The sequence below is a fragment of the Uloborus diversus genome, chromosome 2 (assembly GCF_026930045.1).
Source record: "Uloborus diversus isolate 005 chromosome 2, Udiv.v.3.1, whole genome shotgun sequence".
In the NCBI taxonomy this organism is placed as follows: Eukaryota; Metazoa; Arthropoda; class Arachnida; order Araneae; family Uloboridae; genus Uloborus; species Uloborus diversus.
The window spans coordinates 92605186-92627528 of NC_072732.1; the positions used below are offsets into that span (position 1 = coordinate 92605186).

The 22343-nt window shown below is 32.2% G+C and overlaps 1 protein-coding gene across 1 annotated transcript in view; it reads left to right on the forward strand.

Annotated features, from left to right (window-relative positions):
• The first annotated feature begins 1974 nt into the window (after window positions 1–1974).
• The window catches only part of LOC129216425 (uncharacterized), a 111439-nt gene continuing 91070 nt past the window's right edge, over window positions 1975–22343 (forward strand). Inside the window, exons 1-4 of the mRNA XM_054850639.1 lie at window positions 1975–2053; window positions 4085–4342; window positions 9594–9755; window positions 16197–16303. Coding sequence (XP_054706614.1) covers window positions 4097–4342; window positions 9594–9755; window positions 16197–16303 — 515 coding nt within the window. The 5' untranslated portion in view covers window positions 1975–2053; window positions 4085–4096. The remainder of the gene's footprint in view (window positions 2054–4084; window positions 4343–9593; window positions 9756–16196; window positions 16304–22343) is intronic.

The following is a 22343-nucleotide window of genomic DNA, read 5'->3' on the forward strand; positions in this document are numbered from 1 at the left end:
TATTTATTTTATTTCATTTTCCTACTGGTATATGCAATAATTCCCAGCTGTAAAAAAAATCACATACATAGAGTTAAAGAGCAGTAGCATCAACGCATGTAAAACTAACCTGTCTTTACAGTTTGGAAACCTCTAGAATTTGTTCTATTTGTAAGGCAGCCTCCTATAACCTTTTGCAAAAGCGACTACCTCAAGTACTGTAAGAACCATCAAGCGTAAAGAGACCCAAAACGCTAAACACTGTCAAAGCACAAACATTATTATTAGGGTAAAGGGGTTATAAAATATTTTGCATGGATGAAAAATTGTTTTAAAGAAATAAAGACAGCATTTTAAAGTTTAAAAAAAGAATTTTGTGTTTGTTCAAGCGAAGAAGACCCGTAAATAATTTATTTTAAAAGTTGTATTAATTCAGTTCTATTAATATTAAAGTTGTACAAGTAATTTTCTGTTAAGCATTAAAGAAATTCATCAATAATTTTGTTTAAGACGCAAGATAATTGTACATTTCAAAGAAAAACTAAAGCTAAGTCTGCGGTAAACAAACCTGTCATGTGCTGTGATGATCAAAAAATTCTTGGACTATTTTTACTGTAACTGATTTTATTTTAATGGAACGCATTCAGGTTCACCACAAACACCTAAGTATCAACAAACTTATCTGATTACGTATTGGTAATTCAATCTTTTCTTATGATAAATTCTATAAGTGGTTGTCAATCTAAACTCTCACACTTATGATAGTTTAGCTTGGCAACACTTATAAAATTAATGCACAAAACCAGTGCCAGCTTTAGGACTATAATGTGCGCACACGAAACTAAGTGCACGAGAAAATCCTAAAGTTGGACACTTCAGTAAGTCGAATATCCGGGAGCCGAAAACTTCGACAAGCCGAATAATTCTTTATTTCCGTCTAACTGAGTTGATAATTAACACAGTTTATTTTCGATTAGCAAAATTTCGTTAACATTCAATAAGCCGACTTTTTTTCTCCATGACCGTCGTCAGATTCTCTTTGCCAATGTAACTCCATAATAAGTCGAAATAGTTTTCATTCGCAAATAGTATAAACAAAAAGAAAGAAACCGGTGCCATTACATCAAACGGAGTCTGGACAAAGTGTATGTAATAAATCTCTTACATAAATTTACAAAATGAGTGGAGCTTTTTACAAAAGAAAATGATTATTCCATCAAACACAGATTTTATGGATTTTGTTGCAGTTGATGAAGGAATTTAAGTCACAGCTACTAATTAGTGGTGCGCCATTGATATCGATGTTTCTTGTGCATAATATTATGTATGTACATGTATACACAATGGAAGCAAGTAAGTTAAATCAGTGGTTAATTGAATCAACCGATTTATTGAGTCAAATAATAGTCAATACCAGAGCAAAATCTAGCTTTATTAAATTCGCCAATATATTGTAACAGTCACTTCAATGAATTAAAACTGTTAATATAATATGTATATTACTAATATGTATATAATTGCAACTAAAATATGCATACTGTAATATTAATGAGTTTTTGTGGGAGTACTTGTTTTCACTCCATAGTTTTGTTTTCAATTTTAATAAACCGAATTTTCGAACTTTTTTTTTCACTTTTGTTGCAAGTTTGACTCATCAAAGTTTCACTGTATCTTAAATTTTTCTAAGTTTTTTTTTAAAATAAATATTAGACACCGAGTTTACATTTACATCTTGGTTAACCAAGCCCAAAATTTTGGTTATGCGTTTTTTACTTGGTATATATTGTACGAAATTTCCCACAGCTGTCTAGTAGTTTGTTAAAAATCCTTTTCGGTTATAAAAAATTAAAACTATCTTATTATTATACAATTGATAATAGACTGAGTTCAATCAATATGAAATTTCCTTTCCGCGGTCTTTCGATATCCTCTTCCTGTCATTTACCTCTACCAACTGATATAAAAATGATAGCAATTTTCATCGGGCTGCTTTTACCGAAATTCATTTCCTTGTAAGGGTGCACGTAATTTTAATCTCTTTCTCGCACCAGCGTAAAAGATATATCTCTTATAGGTATGTATGAAAATTACTAGTTTGCTACTTCCAGGGTGCGTCGTAACGAAAATCTTATTTATTATACTGCAGAATGAGTGCTTGATATAAAGAAAAATTAATTTGGTAATTAATATAGATTAGCGTAGTTTAAATCTTTTTCAGCGATTTCTTAGCGGAGATTTATTGGACGATTTTTTTAAAAGTAAATAACAATATGTATTTCTAAGAAATAAATATTACAAAAAGACCATGTTATGTTAAAAAACATGATATTTCCTTTAGATCTATATTAACTGCACAATTTAAGTAAGCCTAATGCCAATTTTTTCTGTTGGAAAGATGCTGTTTTTGTGTGGAGAATCTCAAGATCACCTAGAATTTGAAAACAATTGATTTGCAACTACTTTGGAACAAATGAGCTTTTGTATTAAAACTCAGGCCACAAATTTTTTCCTTCACAACTTGATGCTTTTTATTATACAATGAGGCTACAGGACGATACTGAGCGAATCTCTCTCAATCTGATAGAGAACTCTACCTGAGGTTCCCAGGTAGCGCATGCAATCTTTAAACATTTTAAACTGGTTGCCACAACGTTGTCAGCCATTTTTGCATGTTATTCTAGTCACTTTTACAGAAACGTTCGGTTGTTTGTCATGACAACACTGCAAATAATCAAACACTTTTTGAACACTTTTTTCCACGGACACTTGTCTCCTTTTTTGAACACTTATTTCGGAGCATTTATTAGAACCGTTGTAAGATCACTTTTTAAAACATTTTTTAAACACGTACACTTGTCCCCTTTTTAGAACACTTTTTTGGGTCAGTTTCCAAAACACTACTAGAAACACAGTTCGGAACATATATTTAGTTCAGCATTCTTTTTAGCGTACTTTTTAAGCACTTATAGGATCGCGTTAAAGACACGTTTTTGAACACTTCACTGAACATTTTGTGGCACACATACAGGTACAGTTTCTAGAATACGTTTTAGAACAATTTCTTCGCACTAATATCATTCGAAGATACCTACCGCACAAATATAAAAGTAGCTTACGGTATAATAAATTCATAAATGTATTAGGTGCTTAAAACAGAAGAAATTGAAAAATGATCTAAAAGAAAAACAAAATAATAAAATTAGTTAATGCATAAATTTTGCACGAAAAATTTCCAGTGATTCTTCAATCTTTTACTTTGGTCAATAACTTAAAAACATTCTGGGGAAAAAAAAAAACAATTTTCAGAATCATTTGCTTCTTTTATAAACCGTATTTTATATTCGGCAAAGTTGTTGGCGTCCTTTTGTTTTATTTGTTTCGTGAATTTTTGGGCGTAAAAATCTTTATCCATCATAAGTGTATGTATGCACAGTATGGTGAAAGCGCAAAATCAGCAATGTGTGCCAAAACACGCTTTCTTCTTTTGAAAAAAAAGGAGAAAAGGTGAAAACAAAAGTAAAGTGCAGATGAAAAAAACGCTGAATAAGTGGAGAGAGGGTGAAATGCAACTCAAGTGTCAAAATTGTTTCAAATAGAATCATATAAACTAGTTCCGTTTTTAAAAAAGAGTATCATTTATCTGAAGTGCAAATAATTTACTTATCAAAGACAAAAACCTATTATCTAGTATTATTTTTAGAACCCAACACTAGGATCTATAGCAAGTAATCAGGCATTTTCCCACATTTTTGAAAAAAATCAAAATTTAAAGTTAAACACTTTAATTTTTTAGCCTCAAATCATTCTAATCTAACAATCCTGAATTAATTTATTTATATTTATTTATTTATTTACATATACTTTTATGAACAAGCCTCTTTTTTTATTGTATTTCAAAAGTATCAATGTTTTAATTAAAAAAACATTGTCAAATGTCTTCTTTTGTGAAACAGAAACAGGCAAAATTTATTTATACTTTTCTAATTTCAATTTTCAAAACTTAAAAAATAACAGAATATGACTCTTTCCTCTCTTAATTTTTTGAGAAAAAAACAACATAATAAAAATTAATTCCGCTTATAATTTTCTTTCATGGAACTTTCAGAAATATTTTATCATGGCCACCATCAAACGGTCAATTCTAATTCTTCTAAGCATCGCTGTGGGCATTCACGCACAAGACAATACTGATGATGAGAATGGGGATCTTGGGGACTATTCAGAGCCAGGTGCACCCACAGAGAATTGTCTCTGTCTACCCTTTTTTAAATGTTCCGACAGAGATGCTGAGGAGGAGGTTCCTGAAGATGTGGATGAGGAAGAAAAATACATGATTCCCAGGAAGCCAATACGAGGACGATCTGTGAGTAAGCCCATACTTTTCCGAACCTGAAACTAAACATTTCTATTGAATACTGACTGTCAAAATACAATCGAAATCACTTACAACTAGCCATGATTTAACGCGAACCCGGATTTAACTAGGAAACCAGAAATACTTGCTTGGTACAATGTTAAGTATACGGAAGCATAACTCACTTTTAACGTTTTGTTTTTCAGCATTCAAAAGTCAATCAAAATTTAGCTATAAATCATAAACACAGAGAACAAGCGATGACAGCACTTTTTTTTTATTTGTGAAGTATTTAAAATTAATATACAGTGGCTCCCAAAAGTCTTCGTACACCTACGACTTTACACGAAATAGGCCCCAAATCATTGGTTAGAATTAATATTTCGGAATAGGTTCTTAATTATAAGATCTACGATCAATTTTTAACAAAACTGCATGAAAAGTTTTAAAAAAATATTTAAACTTAATTTTTTTTAAATCAAAAAACCAAAAGTGCCGGAAATTTTATCTCACAAAAGTCTTCGTACACTTTATAAAATGTCTATATATTACTGAATAATCTAACTTTTGATTAAGTTATTAATTAGTAGAATATCATAGAGTATTCATAACACCTTTTAAACGTCTGGGAATAGATTTCATTCTTTTTCTTTCTTTTTTTTTAGCGTAATTTCTGAATAAGTGTTCTACCACACTTCGAGTATTACTATTTCTAGCTCTATTTTCGTTTTAAAGCCCTATTTTCGTAATCTAGCCTCCAGATATCTCTAAATACGTTACATTAAGTTACAATCTGGAGATTGAGGGGTATTTTCTAAACTTTAGGAGCACTTTTGAGGCACTAGACGCAAACGTTGAAAACCGTGTGCTTCTTATCGTTATCTTGATAAAAAACAAAGTTGTTTCCAATAATAAAATTTTTGGCTAAGAGCTCAAAATTGGTTTTTAAAATACTTAAAGAAACAGCATGATTCATTATTTCATCAAAAAATTGCAAACTACCAAGTCCTGATGCTGATATGCACCCTCACACTAAAACACCTTCACCGTCCTGATTAACTGATCGAACTTTCTTAAGATTAAGTTCCTGATTTTTTCTTCTACTTACAGTTATACAACAATTTAACCGAAAATGTTGAATTAATTTTTATCTGTAAGTAAGACATGATTCTAAACTGTTTTTAGTTTATTTATCATTGATTTCGGGACGAAAAGCCTAAGCTTTCTGTTTTTCGCACGACCAAGAAAATTTCTGCGGGAAGAGGTCTCATTTAATCCAGCTAATCAAAGAACTTCGCGAACAATTTTAGTTGAAAATTAAACGTAAAATGTATCATTTAACTCTGCAGAAACTTTTACAGTACTCAAATGTGTATTTTTCATAACTTTTTTAACTTGAAATCTACGATCACATTTTGTCAACTTTGCCGGTTGACCTTTTCTTACCTTGTTTTCCATCCGATTCCTTTCTTTAAAGCATTTTATCAAGCACTTTACTATACAAATAAATAAATTAACTAATTTAGAAACATTTCAAACCAATTTACCACTACTGTGGGGAAAATATTCAACTTTTAAATTGCGTTTTTTGGTTTTTAACAAATACCAGCCATTTTACAATAATAAGCAATACACTGGTGTGCAAAAATTAAGGACGAAGTCGAAAAATTAGCATATCAGCTGAACGAAGAGGCAGAGCGGACAGAAAGACCAATCAGGAAATTAAGTAAGGTGATGTACGTTAGCATATGCGCAGATATGCAGGCAGACGTAATGGGGGAGTGTCTGAGTAGTATAAAGCATGTTGTCGGTGTATACACAAAAGACGAACACACAAATTCTTCACATATGACATAATTTTCTTTTTTTCTTTAATAAACGCTCCCAAGTGACAACGCATGCTACCTTCTTAGGTGGTTCTACAGCGTCAATATCCGGTATTCAATAGAAACATTGCAGTGCTCATACGAGTTTAACACTAGAAAGACAGGTTTGGCCTGAATAGTCTCTCTCGCTTGTATTGTTGAATACTGTTAACTGAACGTACTAGGGCCATTTCACAGAAAAACAAAGTTTGTACCGCAAGTGAGAGCTAACACTGTAAGAAATTTAGGGTAACCTTATTCCATAAAATCGGTGGAAGCTTAGCTGCCTCCACTACACTGGAGTAACGTAACTGATATAACAGGTGTCAAGTTACATATCGCTTATGGAAGTTCACAACCACATGGTAATGTAACTATAACGTAACGTATCACTCATTTCTGCGTAAGGTTACTTCACAGTTTTCTGTGTACTTACAGAGAAATTGCTTGAAAGGTTACACATTACTAAAAATTAAGCTTTCATCTAATAATGCTTTATGTTTAATGATTTTAGTTATCATTTTCTTTTGATTCAGTTTTGTGTTTTTTATTTTGCGATTGGATTTATCCTGGATTTGAAAAATCTCAAGTATGAATATTTTGTAATATTCAGAAAACGTAAACTAGATTTGCTTACATCTTTTATTTTGAAACGAAAAGGTCCGGATACCTACGGAAAGTTTGAAACAATCGCAATCTTACATTCACCTTCTTAACAAAAATCTCACTAAGATTTCCGTTCTTTCAGATCAATACTAATATTCCAAAAGTCGGACATACACTGTAAAAAACTTTGTGTAACCTTACTCCATAAAATGGGTGGCAGCTTAGCTGCATCCAATACTCTGGTGTAAATTAACTGATATAACTGGAGTAAAGTTACACATCGCTTGTGAAAGGTTACGTCTCACTCATTTCTGCGTAAGGTTACACCAGAATTTTATCTATGTTTACAGAGAAATTGCTTGAAAGGCTACTCATTACCGAAAATTAAGCTTTCATCTGACTTTATTGAACGATTAATCAAGTTCATGCTTTTTCACAACGAATATACACCATTTATTTCAATATAAAGTATTTATTTATTTTAAAACACATACAAGACTTTTTTTTTCTTTTTTTTTGAGCTAAAAGAGGAAATCACTTGAGTCTATTCCAAACCCATAACGTGAATCTCATCGTTCGGGCACTCATAGTTCGCACGGCTCACTCAAATTTTAAGAGGGCGCTCAATGATCCCTTAATTTAACATTAGTCGTAGCATTGAAAATACTACAAATTTAGAAACATTTTACTTCCCCAGCTGTTTTTTTTTTTTTTTTTTTTGAAAATAATTATTTTATTGCAATGTAACGCAGATTACTAGTGTATATTATAATATGTAGCATAGTTTTTTCAGTTCAATGTATTTTTTTTAACCTCCCTCCCCCATACTAATGAAGTTTGGGGAAGGGGGTTGAGCACCCTCTTTCAGTTGATATAGGATTTTGATATTCTTCCAGTATATTACTATCCACTAGTCTAAAAATATTGAGAGATATGTCTTGTTATCTGGGAATTTTTTTTTTTTACCATGTATTTTTGAACCACCCTAGGAAGAGGATATGTAACTTGATGGGTAACTTTAAGCCACGTGAGAAATGAGTTGAGCGAAAAATTATTTGAAAAAACGTACTGTTGCTACAGAACATTTAATCAGAAATATATGTTTCATGAATATTTCAGATATAGGGGAAGGTCGTTTAGTATCGGACAGCGGGTAGTATCGGACAAGGGCTGCTTCTTAATTCCGCCGCCACGGGCAGCACGTACTGGGTCAACATATTGTGCCGTATTGGGGAAGAAAGCCACAGACGCTATATTGGTTCAAATCAACAGTTTGTTCTGGTGTGCAAAGCTAGTTGTTTGTTTGTTGAGAGAATTGCAGTGCACGAACTTAATTTCTGGGGCATATATTTACACATAGAGTAAGTTATATTATTTCATTGTTATACCTTTAGACTGATAGTATATTAATCTAAGTATTATGAGCTATAAAAGTGTCTAGCTTCAGTAATAACCTAGTGGTGGTTAAGCAACTGTAGCTTTACAGTCGGGTTGTATCGGTTAGTGACAAAGTTACTGGCACCAAAATGAAATACTGACGGTGTTTTTCTTTGTCCAACAAGTTGAAATGGAAAAATCACGACATAAATGGGATGAAACAAATATGAAAGAAGCCATTGAAAAAGTTTGACTTAATAAAATGACAATTAGAGAAGCTAGTGAAAGATATTTATTCCCAAAAAGTACGTTGGGTGATAGGATCAAAACTTTTCATTTTAGACTTATATACTATTCTAAGTAACCAACTACTTTGTTCGTTTCATTTTTTTGCGCATTTAAATGTTATTTATGAACTATTTGTTTTTATTACAACATTTTAATGTTTTGTCCGATACAACCCTCCAAAATTTAAAATTGGCCAAAAATAGAGTTTGACAAAAATTTGTTTAAAAAATACGACTCTATGTTTTTTTAACCGAAGTTTACAATTTATGTTAGGTAACTTAGTACAGCATAATTTAGTGTAAAAACTAATTCTTTACAAATAAAACAAAAAGTGTTATGATTGAAATGGCTTAGGTTTCCGATACTATCCGACCTTCCCCTACTCATTTTTGTCATGTAACATCACAAGCTTAACATAAATTATTATAGTGCCGAAAAAGCTTCATGTATAGAAATGTGGAAGAGAAAAAACATTTATGTTGAAATATAAATTAAAAGTTATTAATAAAATGTAGAAGAAAAAAAATCATTATTAAATGTTAAAAAACACCTCTCTTTACAAATTTATATTGGTAAAGTTTATAAAGAAACGGTAAAAAGCATAAACATGTAGCGTATTTTAAGTATAAAGTAAGAGCCACAAACTTCCACAGAGAATCTATAGAACATAGAGTAGTCTCTGGAGCTATCGTCCGGCTGCAAGAGCAGCAACGACTACAGGTCAGTGAAATAAGAGATAGGGAGACGTAAAATAAATTTAACTTATCTGTGCTCTTACGTCGATATTATCCTTGTTTAGCAAAAAAACTTTTTATTTATTTAAAATCTGGATCTTATTTTTCTTTAACTTTTTAGAATACAATTTAACGTTAAACGCTTACTGAAGGTAGCTATGAATAATATGTCTTGAAATCATATCTTTTTTTTTTTTTTTTTTTGTTATTTGCAAACCCATGCGAAAAATATATTAATTTCTGTGTCCAGCATTTCATTAAATGATACACCTGAGATGTTAATCATTCCTGCACAGTACGTAATGTTTTACTTTGAAAATATTTATGATGTTTGAGTTAGTTGTTCTTTTACTTTAAGTGCAGTCATATTCAATTCGATATGTGTCTTAGGGATGCGGTCCTTACAACGTTTGCTGCAAAAATCCCAGAAATGAAACTGCCCAACCACCTTACCAGCACAGATGTGGCCAGAGGAATTCTGCCACCATGAGTGGTAGAATAGTAAATACTCAAACTTCTGGACAAACGGAAATCGCGGAATGGCCTTGGCAAGTATGTAAAATTACATCTTTAAAAAGTTAAAATTCGTAAGTTAATATTAAGTTTTAACTTACGCATTTGTTTTACTTAGTTTACAAATAATACTGATATTACTTCAAAACTTCGATCTGACATTTATTTTATCCACAGTAAAACACATCAGTGCAGAATGACCTAGAAAGAAAGAGGTATAAGCGTCAAAACTACAAATTTAGAGATAACTATAGTTGCGGAAAATATTACCCGACCGTGTCGACTAGGATCTGCGTAGCCTTCAGAATGCTGCCAGGTCAAGTTTGCCCCAGCAGTAGTTTTATAGTTAGTTATTGAAGATAAATATTAACCATTGATAGTGTCTTCTCTTTTGTGTCAAGATATGGTAATAGTGCTGCTATGCACCATGATTTAGAAAAACTCCTCGGTGAATGAATACGTACGGTTTCAACTTTTTCTCTCCTTTTTCTCAGAGGTTATGGTTTGTCCTTGGCATCTCTTTGTTTCTCTCTGCCTCAAATGCTAGTTTAAGCAAAACTAACTTAATTATTTATCTGCAAAATCTTTATTTTGTGGTCGGGACAATGACAAGAAATTTGTGTTCTATTTCAGTTGCTCTTTTTTTAAGACAAAAGAGAAGAAACATACTATCGAAAGGAAATATATTATAACCATTATTCTACAAATTGGTAGCAAAAAAATTGAATTTTGTTTTGTTTGAGAGTGTGTGACGTGTCACTTTCTTAAATAAGTCCTCAAATATACCTAATCTATCATCAAGTGTTCATTGTAGAATTCTCAAATAACCCTTTTTCACAATGTTAGAAAACTTTTTTTGAAACAAAAGTGCCAAAAAAAGGAATAAAATAAGAAAAAGTTAGTTGTTATGTAAATACCACTGTGACAGTCCTTAAAAAGCTACGTTTCATAGTTATAACTCCTCTTTTCTACATTTTTATATGCTCTATAAAACTTAATACTACCGAGTCAAATACAGAATCATTTTTAAAAATATGTAGTATAATTTACTGACCCATTCAATCTTAAATACTGGCGGTTCGATAAATAGCCACCTTCACCTCCCCCCGCCTCTTTTCAGAAACCCACATATAAGTTGACACCGCGTTTTCAACTTCCGAACTTTATCAAAAATGCTTCGTTGTGTCAAAATACTTCTGGTGAATATTCAAAATTAAAACGGCTTTTCCTGACCCTTGACTGCTTTTCCAGTTTGTCGCTTTACCATCAGTATAATGACATCATTTTTGAAACGGAAAATGTTACCAGTAGCTGTTTCTCATCGAACCAAAAATATATTTTTTAATACAGCTTTGTGGGGTCTGTACTCAATTTAAACAATTTTGTGGTGATAATAGAATTTAATAAAATCTAGATGAGGTCTATATTACAAAAAGTAATAATTTTGTAAAGTACGCCTCGTCGGTTTAAATGAAAAGAAGAAGGCTAACAAAACTAAGAACTGTGACCAGAGATCTATTGAGCTAAAAAGTACTTTGTAGCTATTAGTATATTTTGAAGAATGTACACTGCAATATCAGTTATACTGCAATAATATAACTTTACATAAAAGCATTAAAATAAAATTCACACGTAAAATTAAACAGTTTCGTGCCGCAGAAAGTTTATGCAAGTAACAAAACTTGTTGCAATATCCTAGAAATTTGTAACAATTATAAGATCAGAGAAATAGCTAAGATTTTTTTCAAGGCGCCAAAACATTTCTTGATATTTTAAAAATAGAGAAACTCATTTTTAGGAGTGAAATACACGAAAGCAGTAAACCATAACAACAATCAATTCCATTCAAAAACACCTTCAAGCATTTATGGATGAAAGAAAAGATGGGTAGGGTCTGGTGGGGTAAAGTGGTCAATGGGGTTAAGTCGTCATAATTCAAATAAATGGCTATAGCTTGGAAATTAATGTTCGAATGAATGTGAAAATTTTATTTTAGAGTAGTGCATTTAGAAACTACATTTTAAATACAAAATTTTACAAATGGCAAAATTTTATTTTTTAAAAAGAAATATTTTGTGTAAGTATGAAAATTTTTAAAATCTAAACACCTTTTTTAACTTCCATGAGAAATTTTGTTTGTTAGAATTATGAACAGATTGACTGCACAGGAAGCTTCCTACATGTCTCAAGAACTCTTACTCATTAGCAGTTAGCTGAATCTATTTTGAATAATTTTTTAGAACAATTTAAGTAAGATGGGGTAAAGTGGTCATAATATTAGGCTTAACGAATATTGTTCTTCTTAAGTGACTTAATCTTTAAGTATAAGGCAGATATAAATTAAATATTAATTTTACTTAATATGTATTGTTTTTAAAATAAACAGGGTTAAAGATACGAGTATATGCGTATGTATACGCATATACTCGTGTAGGCACGTATATATACGCATTCACATAATGCACCAATAAACACGTATTTGGGTATCTGCAAGTATTTTTTATCTATACAGATATACATTCGACTATACATGTATATACCCGCTTCTGCTCGTATATATACGAACACTTATATACTCAGGGAGACACGCATATACGCGTACGTACTCGAGTAGACACTTACATACAAGCATATGATATACAGGGTGAGTCTAAACTCTTGGGCAAATTATTAAAAGGTATTAGACGGGAGGATAAGAGCAAGAATCATAAGAAACATATAGACACAAACTAAACGCTGACGCGCTACATGCACTCAAAGCCAGAAACTGATGGATGCAAAACAGGTCACAAATTTATTACACAAAGATAATTTTACACAACATTTTAGGTTTTAAGAAAGTTTTAAAGTGATTGAGGAAATTTGCGACCGGCAGCTTTAATACATGCATTGCAATCACTCTGTTGCAATAACGAGACTTTTGAAAAACTTACATTAGTCGCTGCGCCTTTGTTGCGATGCGTGTATTAGAGCTACTACAGGCAGTAAATGTCAACAACTGCTCTAAATATTTCTTAAAAACTAAATGTCGGCTAAGATCATCTTTGTGTAACAATTCTGTGACCTGTTTTGCTAACAGCAGTTTCTGACCATGTGTGCATGTAGCGCGTCAGCGAAACAAGTTCCTTATGATTTTTTTGCTTCTTATCCTCCCCTTTCACACCACTTAGATTTTGCTCAAGATCTTGGATTCATTCTGTAAGCATTAATGTACATTAGCGGATATACTCGTGGATATACGTGGATACATGTACTGGTGTATACACGTAAATGCACGTATATACGTCTAACAGGTTTATAATCGTGCTTACACGTAAACATACGTATATACTCGTGCTTCCATATACATACACACGTGAGTAGACACGTACAAACACGCACTGGATATATCCACGAATTAACTCGTGTATACTCGTATAAGTATGTATGCGCACTTATATATGCGTCGACTATAGACGTATATACTCAGGTATGCACGTATATACTCGAGATACGTGCAAACACGCATATGATGTTCGTTTATACGCGTATATACTCGCATATACATGTGACACGTATATACTAGTGTAGACCACGTATTCACTCCTTTAGGTAATCGAGTATACATGCTCATATACTCGTGTATACACGTATATACTTAAGTAGGCACGTGCATGCATGTATCTGATGTATACTTTTATCTATTCATATATGAACATGTTTACTCATGTCTGCATGACGCATATAGTATACTCGTGTATACCCGCATATACTCGTATATATACTTGCAACTATAAAAATAACCTAAATATATAAAAATTAGGGCTATTTGTAACGGTTTTGCATCTATTTTTAACTATGACCACTTTACCTCATGCTATGACCACTTTCTCCCACCCCATGGGGTAAAGTGGTCATAAATACAAAGGGAAAAGAAAATGTTATAAAACTATTTAAATCAATATTTTTTTTCCTGAAATTCAATGCACCGTGTTCTTTAATAATGCAATGTAAAATAACAATAAAAAAAGTTCAAGTGTTTAAAGAATTTATTGTATTTATTATCCACCTAATTTGAAAACCTGCGATTTTATGACCACTTTACCCCACCAGACCCTATTATTTAGATTTTTAACACATATAATATTTAAAATTTTGTGCCTAAAAAATTTAATCGCAAAAAATTTCGGCGATTTTTCTTTAAAAATCTGATTTTAATTTGGCCACTGTTGGTGATATTTAGAGAGTTTTACATTGAATCACATTAAAATTGCCAATAATGGGGAAATAACATGAAATTGGTGTAAAGGGAAGTCATGTGATGCACATCAGCTCGTTATCTGTTAAACTTACACTCTCTCCAGCCAGTTTTTAATATGAATGATTCAATTTTTAAAGCGATAAAGTGAAACCTGTGTAAGTTGACCACTTGCGGTGCACTACTTTAGTGGTCAACTTATAGAGGTTGAATTATATGGTATAGATCTAATTCTGTGCCCCGAAATAGCGGTCAACTTAGACAGGTGGTCAACTTACAAGGGCGGTCAACTTAACAGGTTTTGGTGTATCTCTTTCGTTCACATTAGAGTAAAGGTTCAACAATGTAATTGGAGTAACGACATAAAATGGAGCTGTCGGAGTTCCGTTTTATTTGATCTACGGTCAAGAACGCTTATTGGAATATCGGATAAAAGAATATTCCACTTAATATAATAAAATGTCAGTGTACTACACCGTAGATGCGTGTTATTTTTATCCCGGATAATGGAACCTCCCGCTTATTAGAATAATTTTTCGTGGCAAATTGTCTATTCCATTCTGTATCTTACATTTGGCTCTGTTCTATATATTCGAAGTTGCAAACATTTCATTCCGTCATTTTTCCGAATAATTTGCGCAAGAGCCCAGAAACTCCTGCTTCAGATCCTCGGTTACCTGTTAGTTTTTCGAGACAGTAAACCGCTATATTTCAGAATTTATTTAACGAAAGAGTATTTGTTTCATGTAGCTTATGAAACTAATTTATTTTTGCAACAAAGATGTGAAATAAGATCAGTAAATCGAAATGCTAAAGTATATTTTAGAGTTTGAGGACATTAACCACAATACAGGTTCATTTTAAATACTTTCATACCGCGACGAGGAACCCTATGCTTAGAAAACGCGGATCTTTCTCGGTAGAATTTTAAAGTTACTTTTTACCAGGAAGAAATCGGGATTGTGTAAAAACGGTAGGCTAGTATAACGGTAGGCTAGTATATGTAAAATAATTTTACTACAACGCAATAAGGATGGATTTTTTCTTTACCTTTTAGAATACGTTTGTGACTTATTAACTTGTGTCTGTACCACCCACCTAAACGTAAAATAGCCATATTGCACTACTCAAGTCCCACTGGTCAACAAAAGAATAATGACCTTACAAGGAAATATAATGAAAAAAATTTGATGTGACTTCAGAGTCAGGGTGACGTAATGTAATACAGCAAAATATAAAACGGCCATATTGCACTACTCAAGTCCCACTGGTCAAGAAAGGAATAACGCTCTTACAAGGAAACATAATGACGAATTTCGATGCGACCTCTTGGTCACGGTGACGAAAAATGTAACCAAAATGTAAAATAGCCATATTGCACTACTCAAGTTACACTAGTCAACAAAGGAATAACGCTCTTGCAGGGAATTACAATGACAAAATTTGATCTGACCCCAAAGTCACAGTTAGCGGCAGCAGATTAACTAAATAATCTTCTAAATTGAGAATTCATAAAAATGATTGTAAACTTAAAGGAAGTTGGTACCCTAAAACTTTTAAAGAAATTATTAATTAGTTTTTGTGCATTAAAGATATTCAAATCAAGAGCTTTCAAACGACACCAAATTAATGTTTCTATGTAGATTAAAGGTAACACAATTTGAATATTAATGACTCAGGAGTTTAATTAAATGTATGTACAATTTTACTTTCAAAAGCGATTTTCCCAAAACGTTAATTTTAAAACCTCGTGCTCATTTTTCTGAAAAACTACTTTACACACTACTTTGATATTTTCACAATGTTTTATTGAAATCTTCATAATTATACTTACGTGAAACTTTAGCTTTAAGACTAGCACTTTTTCCTAAACAGCGCTTTTACAGTCAAAAATGATCCTTTTTTTTCACTAAAAAAGTGACAATTGGTTAAATTTTCATTTATTATAAAATAGAATTGTCATCAAATTTTCTTCTTCAGCCTCCTAGATAACAATTGACAGCACTAAAAAATTCTACGTTTTTATCTTTGAAACTTTTTGAGAAGAAGGTGCATAAAGTTAAGTTATCAAATACTACGCTTTTACAGGGTACCGATTCCCCTTAAGAAGTGTAGCGTAATTTCGCACGTAATTTCGAAATTATGCATCCGCTTTAACCTTCATTTTTTAAATATACTTTTTAATGAAAAGCTACTTTCTTTATACCACCATCTTTTAAAAACTAGCATCAATTCTGTTCTAGGCAGCACTGCTAAGGAAACACAATGGCGATTTCTTATTTAAATGTGGAGGAACTCTCATTGACGAGCAGCACGTTCTAACCGTTGCTCACTGCGTAGCTGAATTTACGTAAGTACGACCAAGGAATATATTCAATTTTGTAATGTTTTGTAAACTATCAAGGTTAAATTTTCAAAAATGTAATCACTTCTTTACTTCTTTTTACAAAAAAGGATTTATTTCATTCGCGAAAAAAGTTTCACTCAAAAATCGACTTTAATTTCCATTTTGTTCACCCCCGAATGAATGTTGAGTTTTTTTTTCGACTCGACCACACGTGGATAAGTGCCTAAAAACGTACAGACACGCGAAATATCCATTTTGACGATTCCCGAGTTAGTTACAACGGGTTTTCTCGTGACGTCTGTGTACGTATGCATGTATGTGCGTATGTGCGTATTTGCGTATGTATGTCGCATAACTCAAGAACGGTGTGTCCTAGAGAGTTGAAATTTGGTACGTAGAATTCTAGCTAGGTCTAGTTGTGCACCTCTCTTTTCAGTTGCATTCTGGTGTGTTCTAAAGGGATCTTTTGCCCCTTTTGGGGGAAAATCATTGTTAATTTCGAGGTATACTCAAGTGGTGTTATAATTTGGCGGACACTTGGCGATATATCGCCAGTCTTTTGGTCGCCAAGTTTTTTCGTCAAGTTGGCGACAAATTTGGCGGTTTTTTTTTTTTTTTTTTTTTTTTTTTAAATCTAGTTTCGATTTGGTCACAGGTGGTGATATTCAGAGAGTAAACTATTGAATCACATTAAAATTACCAATTATGAGAAAATGACTTCAAATTGGAGTAAAAGGAAGCCATGTGAGGCACACATCAGCTCGTTGTTTAAAAATTTTTAACCACACCAAATGACCCACTTCTGAGCAATGGAATGCAGATGTATTGTTAACCAGAGTTCGATCCTGTAGTTCGGTGTATGGATAATTTTTGCCTACAAGACTATACAGTTACACAGTTTAAAAAATTCCAGCAAGAGCATTGAGTTATATTGCTAACTAGAGTAAGTGCTTGCGGTTTGACGGATGGATCCGTTTTTCCTACAAGATTACGAGATTTCAAATTCTAGTCAGAGCATTGAGTTACACTGCATAACCAAAAGTATTGAGACACTTTCCAAAATTATCTTTTAAGAATTTTTTGAAAAATAAAAGACTAAGTGTTCTGTAACTTTTGATACAGAACACTCATAAAAGAGGTTCCAGATGTTTTCATAAAAGATACGCTCCAGCTATCATTTTCCAATAAAAGTAAAATCGCCCATTCATGTAGGGGACCAGCAACAGATGTGAGAAACAAAAAAATATATATATTTAATCATCGTTCACCGCAAACAGCTGGGAATAAACAATAAATTTTTAGAAGTTAGTTTACACACAATGTACAATTTTTTTTTTTAGATTTTCGTGAAAGTGTTACTTAAATTCACGAAGAAATATAGGCCTTTGTTTCAAAAATAGCAATTTTTTCACTGATTTTTGGCTCATAACACGCGGAGCTTTCCCTCTATCTAATCAAACTTTCAGAAAATTTTACAGCATACAAGATAAGTATAATACAAAAATTTGAAATAAAGGTATTGAAAATTTGAGGAAATATCAACTGTTAAAGCAATTAATTTCTCAATGCGCTTGTGCGAAAGATAACTTATACCTCTTAAAATTTCACTCCCAAGTAGATTAGGCAATTCATAAAAAAAATCCAGGTAAATAGCTTGAAAATTTAGAAAGATAAACGCAATTTCTGGGATAGACAATGAACCGGAAGGGATCACTTACAGATTGGTAACAGTTGCTTGAAAACGTTCACGGTTTCTAGAATGTGGTTCAAAGTAAAAACAGATTATTTGTGAAAATTTTCTCATGCTTTATCATGTTTCTGAGATCAATGAAATGCAGCTCATTAAATTGCCGATATATTTCTAAATCAATAAGATATTAATCCGGTATTGTTTAATGAGTTGTAACATCTACTTGGGAGCAAAATTATAAAAGTTAAAAGTTGCTACCTTTTGCGCACGTGCAGTGAAAAATTAATTGTTTTCAACGTTCATACTTAACCAAAGTTCTAATATTCCTTACTTCAAATTTCAGTTATTGTTTTTCTCGTATATGGTGTCAAGTTTTCTGAACATTTAGTAAGCCAGGACTGAAAACTCTGCGTGTTATGACCCAAAAACCTTCAAACGAAATTGGTATGTTTTAAAGAAGTGCTTATATATTTGTGAATACAATAATTCTGTCACGAAAATCTATAAAACCATCGTACATAGTATGCCATTGTATTTATGAATTTTGTAGCTTATTCCCAGCTATTTACTTTGCAGTATGAAAAAAAAAAAAACTTTTTGTATCTTTAGTTTGCTGCCGGTCCCCTAAATGTTTTTTTTTTGTATAAACAAAAGTTGAAGCAGACCTTTTATGTAACGAAAGTTACAGAACAATCAGTCTATTATTTTTTTAGAGATTCGTAAAAATGCGATTTTTTTTGAAGGTTTCTAATACGTTTTGACTAGAATTGGAGCCTGTTTTTCAGAGATTAAATGCATTTTTCATACTAAACTACGTGGTTTCGAATTCTAGTCTCCAAAACTTCACGGTTTATTCTTAGAGCATATTGGAAGGTTATTATTACATTTTATTTTTATTTTTTAATTTATTTTTTGTATGAACTTAATTACAGTAAAGTCATGCATTGCATACCGTTGTTTAAACCGTTGATCAGGGTGTATCATACTATAGATTCTTGCAATGTTTCAGTGAAGTATATTAATTTTTTTGTATAGTTTCAAGCTCAGATTTGAGCAAAGAACGAGTGTAATGTAAACTACAAACGAAAAGTTTCATTCATTCTGCATATTGTCTCCATTCATGAGGTAAAACAGATTTAATATGTAAAACAAATACTGGTTATTATTTGTATCGAGTACAAGACAGCAGCAAAAAAAAACTCCTGTTAATTACACAGCTCAGGGCTTTTAGTCACATCCAAATGTAAAAATATCGTATGCCCGAGCAGAAATGGAATAGTCGAAGTAGGAAACGTTTTCTTAATCATCATCGAAAAAAAAGCAATATCTGTTTATCAGGCTTACATAATTTTGGCCTTACTTTTCTGAATTAGGGCAATAAATATGCAACATGAACTTACGTTAAACATTTATATTTGGTTGAAATTTTAAAAATGAATAATCCTATTTAAAGAAACATAAAGAGAGCAAATGTAGTCATCTGCTACCGATCAGAATTAGAGTAAAGTTTCTTATATTTTACTCTGACATGGGAGTTGCGTCAGAGCAATTGCGAAGCAAATGTGAGTGGGGATGACAAGCTCTTGGTGACAATACAGCGATGAAGCGAGGTATAGCTTGTTAAAATAAATATTTTTAATATCTAGTTATTTTTTGGGAAATTCAGTAGTCCTCAGGTTTGTAAAGCTCATGCCTGAATGTTTGATTGGAGTAGGAGTTATGTTCTATAAATTTATGAATAATAAACTACTGTGTGATAACTGACAGTTTAAATAATGTTTCAAATCAATTGTAATATTGTACTCCCTCTTAAGCATATCGTTTCAAATTGTTTATTTTTATAGCGCTTTCATTTTACATTCAATAGCGAGCAGTTATGTTTGGTTAAAATTGCTTCAAAAAGCATTGCAATATTTTTTCAAAAACTGTAGTCGAATTATACTAAAACTTTGTGGCGCAACAGCCCATGGAGGATTGTAATATTGTACTCCCTCTTAAGCATATCGTATCAAATTATTCATTTTTATAGCGCTTTCATTTTACATTCAATGGCAAGTAGTTATGTTTGGGTAAAATTGCTTTAAAGCATTGTAATATTTTTTCCAAAACTGTAGTCGAATGATATTAAAACTTAGTGGCGCAACAGCCCATGGAGGATTGTAATATTGTTCTCCCTCTTAAGCATATCGTTTCAAATTATTTATTTTTATAGCGCTTTCATTTTACATTCAATGGCAAGTAGTTATGTTTGGTTAAAATTGCTTTAAAGCATTGTAATATTTTTTTCCAAAACTGTAGTCCAGTGGATCCCAACCTTTTTTGGCTCATCGCCCCTTTCGGAAGTTAAATTACACCTATCGCCCCTCACGTTCTTTCCTTAAAAACACAAATTAGATGGCGCTGATTTTAGTGAAGATTAATGTTATTGAACGCCTAATTTTAGTTTAAAGCTCCAAAAAGTGCATAATAAACCAATAATTAGCTTTAAAACTGGATTTTGTATTCTTAACCCCTCCCCCCCCCCAAAAAAAAAAGAAAAAACGTAATTTGAAGTGCTTTAATTAACCAACGTCATTTATATACTTAGCAAAAATAAAAATACTACATTTTTCAGTAACATGCTTTTTTTTTAAATTGAAATCGGGAAAAAATTGAAAATTTTAACTGTTAAGATTTGTTCTTTTTTACCTTTTTAATGGCTGCCTTGTGCTTGATGAAACTCCGTTAAACCTTTGACGTCTGGCTTTATATTAGTGAGATTTAATCTGAGGTCCCCTTTGAGGCAGATGTCCAATCTATTTCTTTGCTTAGTGAGAAGCTGCACTACAGAGCTAAATTCTCTTTCTTTCAACTAAATATGTTGAGGGGAATGAGATGAGGAGCTGTTCAACTTTTTTCCAAAGTTGTGGGTAAGTACCCATAAGCTTCACCCTGGCAAGTTCGTTACCGTATTGCTTGAAAGTAATTTTTGATTCACAATCAAACTTCAAATCCATAAACTCTGTCTGCAAAGAATTTTCCAGTTCATCCACATCTTCAAAACTAAATGGGACTAAAATCCAATCAGAAATTTGTAAGTTGATCAAATCTACAAACCTTGATTCATTGTTCTTTTTTAACCGACTTCAAAAAGGAGGCGGTTATCAGTTCATACCGTATGTATGTTTTTTTTTTGTTTGTCCACTCATAGCGTCTCACCTAGTGAACCGATTTTGATGATTCTTTTTTTAATGGATAGGGGATGGCTCAACTTAGGTCCCATTACTTTGTTTGACCATATTTGTTCTTTAGAAAAAAAGTTATGGGCAAAAAACAGTACATTTTATGCAATTTCCCTATTAAATGATTAAAATGATATTATAGCGAAGTACGCACTTTCATCCGTGGATAACGGTGGCTCAGTGGTAGAATTCTCGCCTCCCACACGAGCGACTCGGGTTCAAATCCCGACTAGGACAAAGTGATTTTTACTAAAATTTCGTTTCTACTGTTTCCCGTATTTTCTCGAATGTTCTATTAATTTCTGCATCTTTCCAAGTCTGGAAAGTTCCAGCACTTTCTCAAGTTGTATATAAGGAGATGTAACGTGCATTCGTGGTTCTGAATAAAGATCTCGAGTTGAGACTAACGAGTATTCGCTTCATTTGGCTTTCACATTGTCTTCGCTATCTTCATCTACGCGACAATATGAAACTCATTGTTATAAAAGTTTGGTGCCATATAAAAGTAATTGTAATGATAATTTTGAATAAAGGCTTTTCTAAAGCAATACAGTGATATAGAGTCGAACTTCTTACTAGGTAACTTCTTACTTTTACTGAAATATCTACATTTACACTAAAAAGAATGAAATAAAAAAATTTTGAAAAAAAAATAGAACCGACTTCAAAATTGCTCTAAAAAGTGAAAAATAATTTTATTCTTTAAACACCATCGATAATGCTTTTAAACATAATTTTTGAAGTTGGCGCAAAAACGATAGATAAAATCATTCACAGTCATAACTCAACTACAACTATAAATTTAACCAGGCCCCGTTTCTTCACTATCACATAAATTATGTATTGATGACAACATATTTGAATAACGATATAAATGTTTCGTTCGTAACTTTGGATGCTTTTCTGAAAAAAATATGAACAAAGCATGGTTACACTGGATTTTACGTTTTGTTTTAGCGCCAACTTCAAAAATTATGTTTAAAAGCATTATCGATGGTGTTTAAAGAATAAAATTATTTTTCACTTTTTAGAGCAATTTTGAAGTCGGTTCTATTTTTTTTTCAAAATTTTTTTATTAACTGATCAAGGTGATCAATAAAAATTAAATTTTTTTCTTCAGGAAGTTCATCAT